Genomic DNA, 19,137 nt, shown 5'->3' on the forward strand with positions numbered 1-19,137 from the left:
ACAACTTGATGTCAAGACAGCCTTTCTACATGGTGATTTAAAGGAAATCATATACATGGCTCAACCTAAGGGATTTGTGAAATCTGGAGATGAGAAAAAGGTTTGCCCATTGAGAAGAAACATTTATGGTTTGAAGCAAGCTAGCCGTCAGTGGCATATGAAATTCAATAATCACATGGTCAAGAGTGGTTTCTTAAGATCAGCTTATGATGATTGTGTCTACATAAAGGAAGCAGGTGGAGCTATGGTTGCTTATCTACTCTTATATGTAGATGATATGTTGTTGGCTGGGGCTGACTTACAAGAAATTCAGAAGGTGAAAGTTGATCTTCAATCTGCATTTGAAATGAAGGATCTAGGACCAGTAAGAAGAATTCTTGGCATGTCCATAATAAGAAAGAGGGAGAGCAAGAAGATCTGGCTGACACAAGCTGACTATGTATCAAAATTGATCAGCAAGTTTAAGATGAATAATGTGAAGGAAGTTTCAGTGCCAATGGGACAACATTATAAGTTGACAGTGGAACAAGTGCCAAGGTCTGAAGAAGAGAAGAGAGAAATGCAGAATATCCCATATGCAAATATTATTGGAAGTGCAATGTATGCAATGATCAGTACTCGGCCAGATATAGCACAAGCAATTTCTTTAACCAGCAGATACATGTCCAATTATGGGAAGGAGCATTGGTCTGCTCTGAAATGGCTGATCAGATATCTTAAAGGGGCTACTGATGTTGGAATTCTGTTTGATGGAGAAAGGGTGACTGAGAATGATGCACTAGTAGGCTAGATTGACTCTGATTTTGCAGGAAACCTGGATACTAGGAGGTCCCAATCAGGATATTTGTTCACTCTGTTCGGTTCTGTGATAAGCTGGAAAAGCAGCCTTCAAGGAGTAGTTGTCTTGTCAACCATAGAAGCCGAGTTCATGTCTTTGACAGCTGCTGTGAAATAAGGATGTTGGCTCAAGGGAATTCTCAAGGACTTCGGCATAAATCAGAAGACTATAAGCACTGGTTGTGACAACAACAATGCATTATGTTTGGCAAAGCACCAAGTATACCATGAAAGGAGTAAGCACATTGATGTGCGGCTACACTTCATAAGGGAGAAGATTGAGGAAGAGGAGGTGAAAGTTTTTAAGGTTGCTACTGCCGAGAATCCAGCAAATATGTTAACAAAACCTTTGCCAAGATCGAAGTTAGACATTTGCATGAAGTTGGTGAATCTACAAAGAGGACTCAATTCTGCATAACAGTTGAACCATCAAGGTGGAGTTTGTGAGGTGTTGATGGATCATATGTGGTAAAGAACATGGATAGCTTAGCTGTGGCCCGAGAGCTTAATCAAGCTCATAAGCATAGGAACGTTCAGGAGCCGTAGGATCAGAGTTAGTTGAAGAAGATCAAATCTGAGCCATTGATCTTAACTAGCCGTTGTGTTCAAAGTTAGTATAAGAAGTCCGTTAGTTGCTGAGTTTGTAATGTAGCTCAAAGTGTATTCTTCAAATTCAATAAGAGTTTTCTTGGTTTCTCAATTGTTCTTCAATATTCACAAAGATCCTAACAGTATGGATAAATCTCCCCTTTATAAAATCTTTTAAGGGAGTGTGCGAACTCATTTCTAATAGCTCAAATCAAAATTAAATACTAAGAAGAATGAAAACTCAGACCATACAAAAATTGCTAATCTCTATCTTTGAGACAGTAGTAACCAATCCAACTCAAAATCCTACCAACTCCAATTACTCTCTCTGTGTGTGTAAATGTAACTCTATAAATACTACTGACATTCCATATCCCATATCATCAAACAAGTTTTTCCTTCCTCAATAGCAATTGTGCAACAAACAACACAAAAATGGCTAAGTTCATCATATTCAACTTGTTCTTCATCATAACTAGTCTTGTATCACTTGCTCCTCCCTGCTTCTGCCACAACACAAATGGAGGCTATCTCTACCCACAATTCTACGATAGATCATGCGCACAAACTCTCCAAATCGTCGAGTCCATTGTTGCCAAAGCCGTCGCCAAAGAGCCTCGCATGGCCGCCTCAGTTCTCAGGCTCCATTTCCACGACTGCTTTCGTATCACTTTATTTCTCGTAAAACTATATATGCACAAAAACATAAAATCAGTTTTTTCAGAATGAAGTAATCTTGATTGTTTTTTTAAGGGATGTGATGCATCACTTCTTTTGGACAATGGCGGAGGCATAACCAGTGAGAAAAACTCTGTTCCAAACAGAAAATCGGTTCGTGCATTCGATGTGATTGATGAGATCAAATCAGCACTCGAGAAAGCCTGCCCTCGAACTGTCTCTTGTGCAGATATCCTGGCCATTGCTGCTAGAGATTCCACCGTGCTTGTGAGTCCGTCATCTTGGACTAATTAATTCGTTGAATTGGTCGGGCCGAGTCACTTTTACTGTATAAAAAGTGGCCTAGCCCGGCCAACATATGTATCAAGAAATGTTTAATAAACTCAGGTATAACATGAAAATGTAATACAATTTCAGGCCGGTGGGCCGAGCCGGTGGGCCGAGCTGGGTGGTCCCGTTGGGGCGAAGGGACTCCAGAGGCGCAAGCTTGAGTGGGTCGAACCACAACATCCCTGCTCCAAACAACACCTTCCAAACAATCCTCACCAAAGTAAAGCTACAAGGATTAAACATTGTTGATCTTGTAGCATTATCTGGTAAAATAATTTATATGTTTAGTCGTAGGGGTGGGTATAGTACGTTATACCATACCGAGAACGTCATACTGCATATCATACCGAAAACTGTGATATAAATACATATACCATACCGAATTTTTGGTATATTGCGGTATACCAAATTACGGTATGATATACCATAATACCGTTATACAAAAAAAATCTATTTTATACACAAAATATTTTAAAGTAAGATTTTCGGAGATTTTTTTACCAAAAATTGCGGTATACCGAAAAAATGATTTTTTTCGATACGATAAGTGCGGTATTTCGGTATTTTTCCCTAGTTTAGCGTACTACCATCAATTCTCACTTTTCCCTTTGTGAGGGTTCAACGATACACATCTGAACTCCACATTAGTACGATACTGCCAGGCGTTAGCACTTATATATTGTTTGCACAATTTCTGATTTTCTGACGTGGGATGTTGCAGGAAGCCACACCATAGGAAAGGCAAGATGCACAAGCTTCAGACAAAGGCTGTACAACCAGACGGGAAACGGGAAGGCGGATATGAGCTTGGAGCAGTCCTACTCGGCCCAGCTTCGGACGAGGTCCCGCAGTCCGGGGGGACCAGAACCTCTTCCCCCTCGACTTCGTGTCTCCCACGAGCTTCGACAACAGCTACTTCAGGAACCTGCTGAGGTTCAGGGGGCTGTTGAGCTCGGACCAAGTGCCGGTGACGAAGAATTAGGAAACTCTGGAGCTGGTGAAGAGATATGCGGAGAGCAAGGAGGCCTTCTTCGACCAGTTTGCGAAGTCAATGGTGAAAATGGGGAACATTTCGCCGTTGACTGGCCGCAGAGGAGAGATCAGGACCAACTGCAGGAAGATTTCTTCTTGATTTTTACATTTTTAACATGCGTCAATCATCATCTTGTCTTTTTATTACTCCATAATTTATTGTTCCACATGTGTATTTCTTTGCTTTGATTATGTGAAATCTTATTGTTGCTTTAATTATTAATGGGAATTACTATGTCGTGTAGTTTCGTTGTATTTCTATGTTGATTATGGATCGTGCAAGGCACATAAAAAATTGTTGAATGCTAAGCAATAAATAAAAATGAAAGACTTGTACATGGAAAATTATTCTTATTTTCATCCAATATAAAATATTGTAGTATGTACTCCATCCATATCCGTTCTTTATAATTTGTCTCCATTTGATCAGGCATGAATTTTAAGAAATTTAATAGAAAGTGAGTTGAAAATGTTGTGGCATGTGTGTCCTACTTTTATATAATTTTATAATAAAATGTGAGTGAGAATGAGTTAGTTGAATATGGAGTAAACTACCAAAAATGGTAAAAGTGAAAGGTGATAAATTTTTAAGGATAAACAAAAATAGAAATATGTGATAAATTTTCAGGGATTGACAGAATATTAAATTATTAATTAACTCAGCATTACATTAGGAATGTGATCAATTGCTAACTATGTCAACAACCTATGTTATACTCCCTCCGTCCGTGAGGAGAAGTCTAATTTCATTTAGGCACGAGTTTTAAGAAATGTTAAGAAAAGTAGGTGAAAGAAATTTACTGGATTATGGGTCTCGCTTGTATTTTAAATGATATGGGAGTGGAATGAGTTAGTTGAATGTGCGGCCTCTTTACCAGTTGTAGTAACTATGAACCGAGACTCCTATTCGCGAACGTACCAAAATTAAAAAACAGGACCCATATTCGCGGCGGCAGAGTAAATGTTCATACGAAAGCATTTGTAAGTCAACTAAATTAGATGTATTTGTGTAGCATTTATTTTACATGTCAACACAAAGACATTCGTATGTCAATAAAATTTAGTTGACATACAAATGTCTTCGTGTTGACATATATAACATAGGTGGTTGATATAATTAGTACTAATAATTAATAATTACCAATTTAAGATAATTAGCATCCTAACACAAACCATAACCAATAAGTATAAAAATACATACTTTTACATAAATAACAAAATGGAGATAAGTATTATCCTTGTCCCATTAAAATTACTCACTTTTCCTTTGATTTATTCCAACCAAGATAACCTATTACTCCCTTCGTCCTTCAAGAATATGCACTCTTTCCTTTTTAGTCCATTCCACAAGAATTTGTACTTTTTAATTTTGGAAAGTCTTTTGTCTCTAATGAGGTGGGGGGACCTATTCTCCACTAACAATACTTTATTTACTTTTTCTCTCTACCGCTCAATTACTTCACCAAGTTTACATTAAAATTCGTACGGACCCCAAAGTACATATTTTTTAGGGATAGAGGGAGTACTAAAAATGAGAATCTCTTTATCTCTACTTCATCCATTCTCTCTTACTTACCTCCCTCCGTTTAACATACAAATTAAAATTATATAAAATCTTGTGTTATCTAAGGAAGGGATCATCTTTCTTGGAAATGATGGAGGATCATATTCCATTATTGATTTAAATTGAGTGTATTTATGTAAGTCGAAAATTCTAATAGTATATTCCATTTTTTTCGTTTAGCCACATAGTATTTGTTTTGATTCCCATTAGTTCAAAATATTTGGCCTTTGAATAGGACTGGCAATTTTTGATACGACACAATAACACGACACGGGCCGGCACGAAATTCACACGACACGAACACGCACGTTCAGAATTTGGGTCCTTATAGGGTCGACCCAATAAGAACACGAAGATAACTGGTTGGGTCGGGTCGGGTCGTGTTTGGGTCGGGTTTGGGTTATACGTTTAAGGAAAAAATTTATTTTTTATTAATTAAAAAATTATTAAACTTTAATTTTTAATTATTTTTGTTGATTAAAAATATTATACGTTAATTTTAATTAATTAAAAAATATTATACTTTAATTTTAATTAATTAAAAAATACTATACTTTAATTTTATTAATTAAAAAATATTAATTAATTTTTTTTAATTATTTAGTTTTATTATATAGATTTAATATTACAATGCTTTAATTTTATTATTTTGATTAAGAAAATAATTATTTTAATTTGGTAATTTTTTATTTTATCGTGTAATATCATGTTTAAATCGTATAATAACATCATGTTTTAGTCATTATCGTGTCGTGTCAAGCTAACTTACTATCATTAATAGAGAGTTGACTTTTTTTCTGGGTACACAATAATACGCACGAACCCGACACGAACCCGTTGGGTTGGGACACGATAAATGATTTCGGGTTGGGTTGGGATACGATTAGGTTGGGTCGATAATGGGTTGACACGATAACGACTCAACCCGCACGATTTGATAGCTCTACCTTTGAATCCATCCGGGTTGAAATTAGGATCCAGATTCAAGATAACCCACCCGAATCCTTAAACCCTGTTTGTTCATCACTTCGATTCCGCATTTCTTCAGCCAAACCCCTAATTTCCGATTCTTCAAATCCATCTCTACCTCTGCAAATTACTGCTTTTTTTTCCGATAAAATTTAGGATTTCTCCGGCAATGAGACACTATTTCACCCGCTTCCTCTCTCAATCCCTCACCCGCCTCCCCAAATCCATCACACCCAGTCCCCGAATTGCAACCCCGCTGAAAAGCCCTAATCTAATTCGCCGATTCTCGGACACAGCTCAGGAATCGAAGCCTTCCCCATCCCAACCAGTAGACGAAATCGTCGACGAGCTTTCTAATCTCACACTGCTCGAGATAGCTGACCTTGCCGAGGTTCTGAGGCAGAAATTGGGGATTGAGGAAATGCCGATGATGGCGGTTATGATGCCCGGGATGGGATTCGGACCGGGAATGGCGGGAGGGAAGGGGAAAGGCGGTGGAGGCGCGGCCAAGGAGGAGGAGAAGAAGGAGAAGACGTCGTTTGATTTGAAGCTAGAGGGTGGTTTCGATGCGGGTGCGAAGATTAAGATTATTAAGGAAGTAAGGGCGTGCACGGATCTGGGGCTGAAGGAGGCCAAGGATTTGGTGGAGAAAGCGCCTACGTTGCTGAAGAAAGGCGTGACGAAGGACGAGGCGGAGAAGATTATCGGGAAGATGAAGGAGATTGGGGCTAAAGTGACCATGGAGTGAGGTAAAGCTGTTGATCATACTCATTGTTTCCTGATGTTCTAATTGAAAATTTGTAGCTGATTTTTTTTTATTTTTGGTTTGGATTTGATGGATTTCACTATGTGATGGATCCTATTGAAATTGTTACTGAAGCAAGGATGGATATTTATGGAAAATCCATGTATTGAACTTGAAATAGATAGGTAAAAATTTGGGGGTAAACACAAATTTGCAGTATTTTCACTGCCATTTTGAATATTTTGCTAATTTTTGTTTTGACATTTGCTTAGTTATCTATGATTATTCATAGCTCAATATTGCAATCCACTATTTCGATGCTGGTTTATATCTTAGTTAATCTTGTATTTCTTAATTGAGCTTTGGAGAATTTTTCTTGAAGTGCTTCGTAGAGTTTTTGTGTTAATGGTGGATGTTGGTGATGGAATTTACCTTATTTACAAAAAGGATAGCATCTGTTGTGGTTTAAGCTTCATAATTAGATTCTCAAATGAGATTCTGTTTCGGGTGTGTTGTTATATCTGTTTCTGAACTCTTTTTAGTGAAGGTCCTGTAGAGATACTCAAGTAAAACATGGCTGAGACCTTGATATATGATTGAATTTCCTTTGTCTTCCAGAATTTATGATTGCTGTTTCATTCCAATCTTTGGTTGTGTTTGGTGTTTATTTTATTGGATCTTTTGATGGCTTGTTCATGTGCCACAATCACCACTCCGAGCATTGTGCTAGGAATCATATGATGCGTTGAATTTGAGTTAGGCGTGTACTTACTATTCCACACGAATGGTGTGTCTGAGTTGCATATTGAATCATTGTATTTTAGGATTGGATTGAAGAATGGCTTTGAACTTGGCACACATTTTGTCCATTGCTTTGCAGTCGAACTTAGGTTTCATGGTCATGCTAGCTTCTATGAAGTGAATCATTTTGACTACTCATATGGATCTCTCAATGATTCTTTTCAGCCGTTTTTGCTGCAACAGCAATGGCGGCTTTTATCCACATACACAAGTGACTTGATGAGCAAAGGGAGGAACCGGGCTGATTTTCTGGTGATGCAGTGACTTGGGCAGAATCTGGTTTTTCATTTTATTATAAGCAGCTTAGAACGATCATGTGAAAACCTGGTTGCAGCTTCATACTTGAACTAATCTAGCAGGTCCCAGAAATTTGTGTGGTTATTATTAGTGTAGAATTGCTTTGGATTTACATTTTAAAATGTTAACATATTTTTCAGTATTTCTCTAATTGAGAGGAAATTGATTGAAGGCATTTACTTCTTCAAGGAAAGTGGAAATGTCTGTATATTCAACACGGCCACACAATTTCAATAAAATGGTTAGAAGTTGAGTCAAGTAAGCAAAACTTGTACTTGTAGCTGTACTATTGATGTATCAAGAAATTAGAGGGATAAAGTTTAGTGTATATTTTTGTTAATTGAGTAACTATTAGCTGGGTTCGAGTTATCTAGATAATGGAGTTATAGTGTGCTTGCTATATCTGCAGCAGCTCTTCCAGAGCAGGGTCTGTTCACTATGACAACCTCATAATTAACAAGTGATGTACTCCCTCCGTCCTGTTACAAGTGAGGCGCTCCAAATCGGACGTTGTTTTGCAAAAATGATAATAAATAGTTAGAGTAGAGATAAAGTAATGTAAGTAAGATAATAATGTATGAGCGACTCTCTTCTATATTATTGTCTCTCTTACTTTAATTTTTCTCTACTTTAACTATTTATTACTCCCTCCGTCCCCGAATAAGAGTCGCTAATTTCCTTTTTGGGTCGTCCCTCATTAAGAGTCACTCTTTATTTTTACCATAAATGGTAGTAGGTCCCACATTCCACTAGCTCACTCCACTCACATTTTATTATAAAACCAATATAAAAAAAGTGGGTCCCACATTCCACTAACTTTTTCAACCAACTTTTCTTTACATTTCTTAAAACTCGTGTCCGGTCAAACAACGACTCCTATTAGGGGACGGAGGGAGTATTACCTTTGCAAAATCACGGCCGGAAAGAAACGCTACAAGTAGGAGATAGGAAGTACTTTGTTTTGGACACAAAATTTAAGGAAAAAAATTATTTAGTGGAGTCTATATTTTGCTATTTTTTTAATATGACTATTATTGTTGGACGGCGGTGTTTATAAATCACCTGTGGTGAAAAGAGAGTTCATTTATTTCGGTGAAAATCCAAAAAAGAAAAGGAAAAGAAATCGACAGTGGTGAGTAAATTAATATAGCAAAGGAATTGGGCCGTTTAAATCTACGTTTAGACATCTTATCTCCAAACAAACCCCTATCTATCCTATTCTGCATTTGCATTCTCTCAATGGCGTCTTCTTCCTCTCTATACTCTCTCTCTTCCGTTCTGAATCAACACCACTGCATCAACCTTCCTAAACAATGCTCAATTCTTACCCTCCGACTCTTCTCTCTCAACACATCTCGTTCTCTCTCTATCTCCAACACTCCATTCTTCGCCCGCCGCCGTGCCTCTGCCCGGAGCTCCGCCTCCGCTCTATCTCACACCATTTCCAGAAGCTTCTCGCTGTCTCCGGTTTCCGGTGGCAGTAGGTTTTCTGAGATTCCAAGTCTTCATCAATTCATGCCCAAAGCCACTGCTACGGTCACCGATTCTGCTGTTTCCCATCCCCAGCTCCAGTAAGTTAAATGCGATTGAAATTCTGACATGGTAAATGCTAATGATGTTCTGAATTAAGGGGAAAATATATTCTAGGTAAAAACCGCTGCTATTTTACCAGTGAAGTTCAGCTTATGGAATTAGGTCAATTTGAAACGATTAATCAGTGAAGTCCAGTAAGTTAAATGCGGTTGAAAATTTTATATGGTAAATGCTAATGATGTTCCGAATTGAGGAGAAAATACTATTTTATCAGTGAAGTTCGGCTTATGAAATTAGGTCAATCTGAAACGATGGACATAAATAACATGTGTAAAATGACGAAAATTATGAGAGAGGAAGAGACAAGGTAGAGCATGGCAAAGTTAGGAACAAAAATGGAACTGAGTGTATTATCTATATGGAGAGATAACTCATTAATTTTTTTCTATTTGCCTTTTGATTTACTCTGTAAGATATTTTTAAGAGCTGTTCTGTTTTTTGTTGCATCATACGATTCAGGAACTTATGTTCTTAGTTTTATTGTGTTAATTTATTCAGCTCAAACACTGAGTCTGATGTTCTTCCGAAAGGACGTATATACCATGAAACTTATGGATGCCAGATGAATGTCAATGATATGGAGATTGTCCTGTCTATCATGAAGAATGCTGGATATAGTGAAGTTGCTGAAGTTCCTGAGAGTGCAGAGATTATATTCATAAATACGTGTGCGATAAGAGACAATGCAGAACAGAAGGTGTGGCAGAGACTTAATTACTTTTGGTTTCTTAAGAGGCAGTGGAAAAGTAATGTTGCTACAGGAAGATCACAGTCCCTGCATCCTCCAAAAGTTGTTGTCTTGGGATGTATGGCCGAGAGGCTCAAGGATAAAATATTGGATTCAGATAAGATGGTTGATGTTGTATGCGGGCCGGATGCTTATCGGGACTTGCCACGGCTGTTAGAAGAAGTGGATTCAGGCCAGAAAGGGATCAACACACTTCTCTCGCTTGAAGAAACTTATGCCGATATCAATCCAGTGCGTATCTCGAAGAATTCAATAAGTGCATTTGTCTCTGTTATGAGGGGTTGCAATAATATGTGTTCATTTTGCATAGTTCCTTTCACTAGGGGCCGGGAGAGATCACGTCCTGTGGAATCCATCGTTAGGGAGGTGGCAGAACTTTGGAAGGAAGGAGTCAAAGAAGTAACTCTTCTTGGGCAAAATGTGAACAGTTACAATGATACGTCTGGTGTTGAAGAGGTTGAATTCGGTGGGAACTGGAAGTATAGTGATGGTTTTTCTAGCAGGTGCAAAGTGAAGAATATGGGTTTACGCTTTGCTGATCTGCTCAACACACTTGCAACTGAATTTCCAGATATGAGATTCAGATACACTTCCCCTCACCCTAAAGATTTTCCTGATGAACTATTGTATGTCATGCGAGACAGATACAATGTCTGCAAAAGCATCCATTTGCCTGCACAATCTGGAAGCAGTACAGTACTGGAAAGCATGCGCAGGGGGTATACCCGGGAAGCATACTTGGATCTTGTTAAACACATACGCACTATAATTCCTGATATTGGGATAAGCAGTGACTTCATATGTGGTAAGTCTCTTTGCCATTTAGTTCGTTTTCCTCAATTCATAGGCTGTATTGGTGAAATTGAAAGAGATTACTTTACTAGTCTCTGCTATGTGGATTTGTTCTTGTGTAGGAATGCAATATTTTGTCGACTTGTATTAGACATTTAAACCACTCTTTATTAACTCATCTCGATCACATTCCTAGGATTTTGTGGGGAAACAGAGGAGGATCACGAGGATACTTTAAGCCTCGTTACGGCTGTTGGCTACGACATGGCATACATGTTTGCTTACAGCATGAGGGAGAAAACACACGCCCACAGAAACTATGCTGACGATGTTCCTGATGATGTAAAGCAGAGGAGATTAACAGAGCTTATCGCAGCTTTCCGGGAGAGCACAGGTCAGTGTTTTGACGCCCAAATTGGCTCAGTCCAGCTCGTGTTAGTTGAAGGGCCCAACAAGAGAGCCCCTGACACAGAGCTCATCGGGAAGAGTGATAGAGGCCACAGGGTATCATTTGCCATTCTTCCAGTTCCAGATAGAAGTGATAATGATGCTAAAAGGAACCCGAAAGTTGGTGACTTCGTGGAAGTTCACATACTAAAATCTACAAGGGCGTCACTTCACGGGCAAGCACAAGCCATCACAACGTTGAGCTCGTTTCATGCTGATACGCGTGGAGAACCTCTTTCCTGCCTCAATGGAGCCTAGGATCGCTGTCAATGAGCCTTCCTCGCACCAGTATTCCTTAATTTGACGCATTTTGCCTATCATTTACTTGTACGTTTCTCAATGCTGAGGTTGCATCTTAAGCCAGTCATGTTATAATTATGTAGATAAATAGTGAGATAGATACTAAATTAGGCATTTTATATGAGTACTTGTAGTAATACTACAAAAGTTTGAAACTTAGGATCTGTGATGCTCTGTGATCAATGGTGGCAGCTAAACTTGTTTTCATTCTGAAATTTAATCAATATTTGTTTGGAGAAATCTGTATTATATAGTGGATTAACTATTTGGTTTTGCACGAATTAGAACCCTCTGGTAAAATGCCCGGCCATCACCCAGCGGATAAAGTATGTTACATAGTCCAGGGATTGGCGACTTACCCATTCAGTGACTTTGGCACTGGACATTCCCAAAACGGGTAGGTAATGAACTATTGGTTCTAAGCCATCTCTGACGATTAATCAACAATTCGAAGTGCTTTTCTTGTGTATTCTTGATAAACCAGCGTTTATATATAGATGTAGGAGTAGCCGTTTGGGAAGTAAATGCATTTTCTAGAATTTGACTCCGTACCACGGAAGGTTTATAATTGGTGTGAGGCCATAATTCCATAAAATTGAAAATATCATATTGAAATGTGAGTTTGTATTTGGATCTTAATTCAAATTATCGGTCCATTTGATAATGCTTTGCACTATGGGATATCAGTTAAATTTGGGTTTTTTCTTTTAATAACAAGGTGATCCAAAATTCTAACCCAATTTGGGATTTGGGTTCCATGATTATGACACACGCATATTCTGAATTCTCAAGTGACACGTGACAACCTTAATTCTCAATTTCTCATAGTATTATTTTGAGTTTCTTAAAAAATGGTAAATTCAATTTCTTTTTGTGCGAAGTGAATCATACTGAGGTATGTAGGGTATATAATAGGTTTAATATTGTTATTTCGTCTCTGTTTATTTATTCTCAAATCTGAGACATTACCGATAACAGCATCGACTTTACTTTACCGTTAATACAATAGTATCTATAGTATATTAATATTACCGTAGACTTAGGCTAAGCATCCACTAACTATAATTAGGTGTAGGTCGGTACGGTATACCGTACCGACCGTGCCATACCGCATACCGTACCGGAAATTACGGTATGTCAAAATTCCATACCGATACCGTACCGGAAATTCGGTATGATAATTTTGATACCGTTATCATACCGTAATAACGGTATGCGGTATGGTAACGGTATACCGAAAAAAACCTATTGTATCCAAAATATTTATAAATGTAATATATATATATATATATATATATATATATATAGGGGTGCATTATAATGATAACCCCAATTTCCGTAATAACCATATAACTAAATCTGGACCACACATTTGTAAAATCACGTGGTCTAGATTCAAACTTAGATTTACTTCATAAAAAAAGCGCGGGGGTAAATATGTCATTTCGCTCATAATAAAATTTACGTATCCAAATTTCGCTCATTTAATTTCTGAATTTCGCTCATTTTATCAGTCAGTCAAAAGTATCATTTTATCAACTCAGAGTAGCATTCTATCCGGTAAAACTATCATTCTATGCAATAAACCTAACATATCTCATTTTATCATTTTATCAGTCAGTCAAAAGTATCATTTTATCAACTAAGAGTATCATTCTATCCGGCAAAACTATCATTCTATGAAATAAACCTATCATTTTATCACAAAGCAGCAAACATATCATTTTATCAACTCAGAGTATCATTTTTATAAGGTTACTGTCATTTTATCCGCTTAGATTATCATTTTATCAGGTAAAAGTATCATTTTATTAAACAAAAATGTCATTTTATACACCAAAAATACCTATCATTCTATCGGCTGAAAGTATCATTCTACCCGGCAAAACTATCATTCTATAGGCTGAAAGTATCATTCTATCCGGCAAAACTATCATTTTATGCACTAAACCTAACATTTATAAGCTAAAAGTATCATTTTATCAACTCAGAGTATCATTCTATCCGGAAAAACTATCATTCTATGCAATAAACCTAACATATATCATTTTATCATTTTATTAGTCAGTCAAAAGTATCATTTTATCAACTCAGAGTATCATTCTATCCGGCAAAACTATCATTCAATAAACCTATCATTTTATCATTTTATAAGTCAGTCAAAAGTATCATTTTATCAACTCAAAGTATCATTCTATCCGGCAAAACTATCATTCTATGCAATAAACCTATCATTTTATCATTTACGTGATATTTGGCGAAATTCAGAAATTAAATGAGAGAAATGACAGTTTTACTCCCGCGCTTTTTTTATGAAGTTAATCTAAGTTTGAATCTCACCACAAGATTAGAAAATATGTGTGGTTCAGATTTGGTTATAGGGTTATTACGATATTTAGGGGTATCATTTTATCCGCTCAGAGTATCATTCTATCCGGTAAAAGTATCATTTTATCAACTCAGAGTATCATTTTATCGCCAAAAGTATCATTTTATCTACTCAGAGTATCATTCTATCAAGCAAAACTATCATTTTATCAACTCAGACTATCATTTTATCGGCAAAAGTATCATTCTATCAACTCAGAGTATCATTCTATGCGGCAAAACTATCAGTTTATGCATTAAACCTAACATTTATAAGGCAAAAGTATCATTTTAGCTACTCAGAGTATCATTCTATCGGCAAAAGTATCATTTTATCAATTCAGAATATCATTCTATGAAGCAAAACTATCATTTTAAGCAGTAAACCTAAAATTTATTAGCCAAAATTATCATTTTATCAAGTGCAACTATAATTTTATCAAGTCTAACTATCATTTTACCTTGTGAAACTATCATTTTATCCCCTGAAAATAATATTTTATCCCCTAAAACCATCATTTTATCAAGTGCAACTATTATTTTAGCCCCTGAAACTATATAAGCTGACACTTTAACCTGATAAAATGATATTCTAAGCGGATAAAATGACAGTAACCTTATAAAATGATATATAAGCTGAAGAAATGGCATATAAGCTGATAAAATGATACTTTAACGTGACAAAATGTCTTACAAGTTACTATTACAACTACAACCTATCTTTACGGGGTTCAAATTCTCTAATCATCTTTTCAACATTGATTTCCCCTTTTTTCCTATCATTCTGAAACTTCTGTTGTATCATTGAAAATGTCTCAAAAGCCTTCTTGTTAGTTTCTCCAACAACAATGCTTCAGTATATTTGGCATGAAGTTTTATGAAAGCCTCTGTCCCGTTCTTCGCTAAACCTGAATTCCAGTTACGAACTGGACCACCCATGTAAGTCTCCATGTGGCGCATCACATAAACTCCACAGTCAACTTTATTTGTATCGTTTTGCCATGGTAGAGTCATGTGTCTGATTTTTGACGTTTTGACAATACTCTCCATTGTTGGATTAACACCATTTCCAAGATAAATTCGGAAGAAATTTTTCTATTCAAATAACACAAATCATACATGAGGTTGATTAAAAATGATATTATGTTTTGGTACTAAATGATATTGAATGCATTTAACTAAACATACCAGAATAGTTGGTGCACCTCCATATTTCTGCTTTATTACCTCTTCAGTAACCAGAGCATTGTCAATCACATCCAACATTTGAATTTTGAGATTGAAGCACATGATATAAAAATGACCGTGCGCCCATATCGGAAAGAATATCTAATTTTCAAAACATTATATATAAATGTCATTTTCAAAAATATAGGTACGTTGTTCTGTAATGTATATCTCATTATGACTTACCATGTCATAATTTTCCTATTTGAAATCTTCAATCTTTGACACAAATTCATTTAACGCTGTGCAGAATTTTTCCTGAGCCTCGGCTTGAGTCCAATCAGGTTTCCTCGCAGCAATATTGTATACCTGTCATGTTTACATTTTTGTAAATAAATTTAACTTTTAATGTAATGCTATTACTTATTTACCCGTTTACTGTACCATAGGTGTGGTGTTGATGAAAAGACGGCTCGGAGATGCATTTGATTTGAATTTTTCATTGTAGTTGAGGTACACAGCCCATGCATCTATGATGTTGATACTGACGTACATACGTGGAGCAAAGGTGTGGAAATCAATCTTGAACATGCTGATCATGTCGTTCTCATAAACCATCTCATAACTGATCTCAAAATCATATTTAATGTTAGTTAAAAGAATTTAATAAGAATATAATTAAGTAATTCAAAACTTACAGTTCGCTTTCTTCATGTGTCATCAACCAGTACATAATTTCCTTCTCTTCTTTATTCAGTTTTCCTTTTATATTTACTGCCCTGACATTGTAGGGAGAGCACAGTGCTTCAACAATTTTCTTTGTTGTTCTGGGCACTTTCTCCTTTTCAACTGCAGGTTCTTGGGAAACCTTCTTCTTCCCTTTGGCCTTTTTCAAAACATCTTCTCTGTCTTTTAAAACTTCATCATCTCCGGTTTCACCATGTATATCCTCCATGACAGTGGATATTATGGCACATGCTCTTTCGTCCTTTCAATCAAAAATATAAATTGTTATTGACATAAGGGATATTATTTTACCCAATGGAACTCATATTATCATTTTATCAGCCAAAAATCTAAAGCTATCATTATGAAACAAAAATTTCATTTTATCACTGAACCTATCATTTTACCCACAGAAACTATCATTTTATTCCAAAGAAACTATCATTTTATCATTTCATGCAAAAGTATCATTTTATCATTTGAAACTATCATTTTATGATGCAAAAGTATCATTTTATCAATGAACCCTATCATTTTACCCACTGAAACTATCATTTTAAGCAAAAGTATCATTTTATCATTTCAAACTATCATTTTATCCTCTTATACTATCATTTTATGATGCAAAAGTATTATTTTTCAAATAAAACAGAGCAACCAAAAAACATCATCAAACCTATATCATCTTAACCATATAAACAATCATTTTATGTACTTGAACTATCATTTTTAAAAGTTACCTCTAATTCATCATTGAGAGACAATTCAACTTCTTTCTCTCGAACTTTTTCCTTCTCTTCTTGAGCTGCTTTATTAACCATTTCCTTCTCTGGAAGTTTTTCCTTCTCTATATCCTTTTCCCGATTAAAATTTGGATTCTCATCAGGAGTCTGGTCATATTCGGGCATCAGAGTGAATGTAGGGAACTCATCCCTATTTTTCAGTATATAAGTCCTCTCAGCAGCTTTAGTAAGTTCAATCATGATATCGATAAATTCAGGATCATCAATATCATCATAGCTCATAGCATTTGACATTGATTTCTGACTTTCTGTGACACTCTGCATACCTTCCTCTCTCATTCCCATTGCATTTCTTGTTGTGTCACAGATAATCTTAAAGCTATTAAAATTCCTAATTTCAACCGGCGCTGCTTCAAGGACATCAAGAATTTTCGACATTGAGGCTTTACACTCCCTGACAGCCTCCTTCCATTGATCTATGAAAGTCTTTTGTTGACTTCCACTGGTTGTCCCCTCTTTGTCCTAATCTTTCATCTCCATTGATTGTACATCTTCAGGTACATCATCTTCAGATTCAGATTCATCATCTTCATCGTTCTCTTCATGTTGTTGTTTTTTATATCGGTCATACTTATGACCGAGACCAAACTCTGAAGCACTCATTTCTGCTCTTTGCCTTTCTTTCAGCAGTTCGGCAGTCCAACCCTTAACTGTTGGATAGCATCTTGGCACCATTTTTTTTGAAACACAATTCTGTTGACGTAACAGGCCTACATTAACAAAAACTAAATATTAGTTTTTCTGTAAATAGATTCATAGACAATGGAAAAAAATATATTCTTACCACTACAAAGATGACTGGTCCGGTAAATATCTTTCTTGTGTTATTTTTCCATCGCTTTTGTGTTTCAAGCAATTTGGATATGACATAGCCACACTAATTGTATTCTTTGATCTTCTCCACATCAGCTATGTAATCAAAAACTTGTGGGCTCAGATTTCCATCAGCAGGGGTGTTGATCAAGGCATACTCAACCAGAATCATAAAATTCAATTTGAACCAGTCACCACCTTCTTCGTCTTTCATCATCTGTCCTACAACATAATCTGGAACCATATTTTTTTCTCCACCTTTACAGAATCTAGCAATTTCACTTTTAATGTTGATATTTTTCTGAATTTTGTTCATACTCATAAGTAAAGGTCCAATAGGGAACCCAAGAGTAATATGAACATCTTCATCATCTAAAAATAGTGATTCCCCGCTGTTCAATTTAATTGAACAACTATTATGGTTAAAGTTGTAAATCAGATAATAAGCCAATGATCTTGGGAAACTTCTTATTTTGAAGTGTAGGAGTGCGCCAAACCCAATCTCTCTAACAGCTCTTCTTTGATTCTTGTTTAGAGAATCGAGCATGTTAACGAAGAAGCCAGTATTCCTTCTTCCTGCCATGGTCGGTGAGTCAATAGCTGTATCATCTTCAAGAACTATTTTCTTCCCCTTCTTTGCAGCTGCATTCTTCTTACCTGCATCATCATTCTTTCTTTTCTTGTTATTTTTTATACTTTCTATTTCATCAGCCAATATTCTATCATCATCAGCAGCAGCATCACCTAATACACAAAAGATTTCAGTGTGTTAAACGGTTTATGTCATTATATTAAGTCAAAGTATCATTTTATCCCCAGAAACTATAATTTTACCCCCTGAAACTATCATTTTATCAAGTGCAACTAGTAAGTTTATCATTTTACCTACTGAAACTATCATTTTATTCCAAGAAACTATCATTTTATCATTTTATGAAAAAGTATCATTTTATCACTGAACCTATAATTTTACACACTGAAACTGTCATTTTTTCCCCGGAAACAATAATTTTATCCCCTGAAACTATCATTTTATCAAGTGCAACTATCATTTTACCTTCTGAAACTATCATTTTCAATGTAGAGATTTATCATTAATAAACAAAAGATTTATCATTTTACCTTCTGAAACCATCACTACTTGTCTATCATCATGATCAGCACCAGCATCAGGAATGTTTGTTCCTAATACACAAAAGATTTCTGTGTGTTAAACGATTTATGTCATTATATAAAGTAAAAGTATCATTTTATCCACTGAAACTATCATTTTATCCCCTGAAGCCATCATTTTATGAAGTGCAACTATAATTTTATCAAGTGCAACTAGTAAGTTTATTATTTTACCAACAGAAACTATCATTTTATTCCCAGAAACTATCATTTTATCATTTGAAAAGTATCATTTTATCATTGAACCTATCATTTTATCACCTGAAACTATCATTTTATCCCCTGAAACCATCATTTTATCAAGTGCAACTATAATTTTATCCCCTGAAACTATCATTTTCAATTTAGAGATTTATCATTAATACAC

The 19,137-nt window shown here is 36.1% G+C and overlaps 2 protein-coding genes and 1 pseudogene across 5 annotated transcripts; all 3 read left to right on the forward strand.

The window, feature by feature from the left end:
• Positions 1-1,860: 1,860 nt before the first annotated feature.
• Positions 1,861-3,664, forward strand: LOC121771100 (annotated as a pseudogene).
• A 2,375-nt stretch (positions 3,665-6,039) lies between these two features.
• On the forward strand, positions 6,040-8,016 carry LOC121772561 (50S ribosomal protein L7/L12-like). 4 transcript variants are annotated; one of them, XM_042169707.1, is made up of 2 exons: positions 6,040-6,747; positions 7,568-8,016. In XM_042169707.1, exon 1 carries the CDS (start codon positions 6,168-6,170, stop codon positions 6,744-6,746), a length of 579 nt encoding a protein of 192 aa, XP_042025641.1. In that variant the 5' UTR covers positions 6,040-6,167; the 3' UTR covers position 6,747; positions 7,568-8,016. The 4 variants fall into 4 exon arrangements, with proteins under 4 accessions (XP_042025641.1, XP_042025640.1, XP_042025638.1 ...); XM_042169706.1 differs by having other exon boundaries at positions 7,624-8,016; XM_042169704.1 differs by having other exon boundaries at positions 7,710-8,016.
• Positions 8,017-9,006: 990 nt separating this feature from the next.
• On the forward strand, positions 9,007-11,961 carry LOC121769734 (CDK5RAP1-like protein). Its single transcript, XM_042166478.1, has 3 exons — positions 9,007-9,412; positions 9,933-10,987; positions 11,171-11,961. Exons 1-3 carry the CDS (start codon positions 9,081-9,083, stop codon positions 11,677-11,679), a joined length of 1,896 nt encoding a protein of 631 aa, XP_042022412.1. The 5' UTR covers positions 9,007-9,080; the 3' UTR covers positions 11,680-11,961.
• Positions 11,962-19,137: the final 7,176 nt, after the last annotated feature.

The sequence above is a fragment of the Salvia splendens genome, chromosome 16, assembly GCF_004379255.2.
Source record: "Salvia splendens isolate huo1 chromosome 16, SspV2, whole genome shotgun sequence".
Lineage (NCBI taxonomy): Eukaryota > Viridiplantae > Streptophyta > Magnoliopsida > Lamiales > Lamiaceae > Salvia > Salvia splendens.

What these genes read in the sequence shown, in the direction of transcription:
- LOC121772561 (XM_042169707.1), top strand. Translation starts at nt 6,168, where the DNA reads ATGAGACACTATTTCACCCGCTTCCTCTCTCAATCCCTCACCCGCCTC.
- LOC121769734 (XM_042166478.1), top strand. Translation starts at nt 9,081, where the DNA reads ATGGCGTCTTCTTCCTCTCTATACTCTCTCTCTTCCGTTCTGAATCAA. An exon ending in GTTTCCCATCCCCAGCTCCA is followed by an intron (nt 9,413 to 9,932) that starts GTAAGTTAAATG and finishes TAATTTATTCAG; the next exon opens with CTCAAACACTGAGTCTGATG. An exon ending in AAGCAGTGACTTCATATGTG is followed by an intron (nt 10,988 to 11,170) that starts GTAAGTCTCTTT and finishes TCACATTCCTAG; the next exon opens with GATTTTGTGGGGAAACAGAG.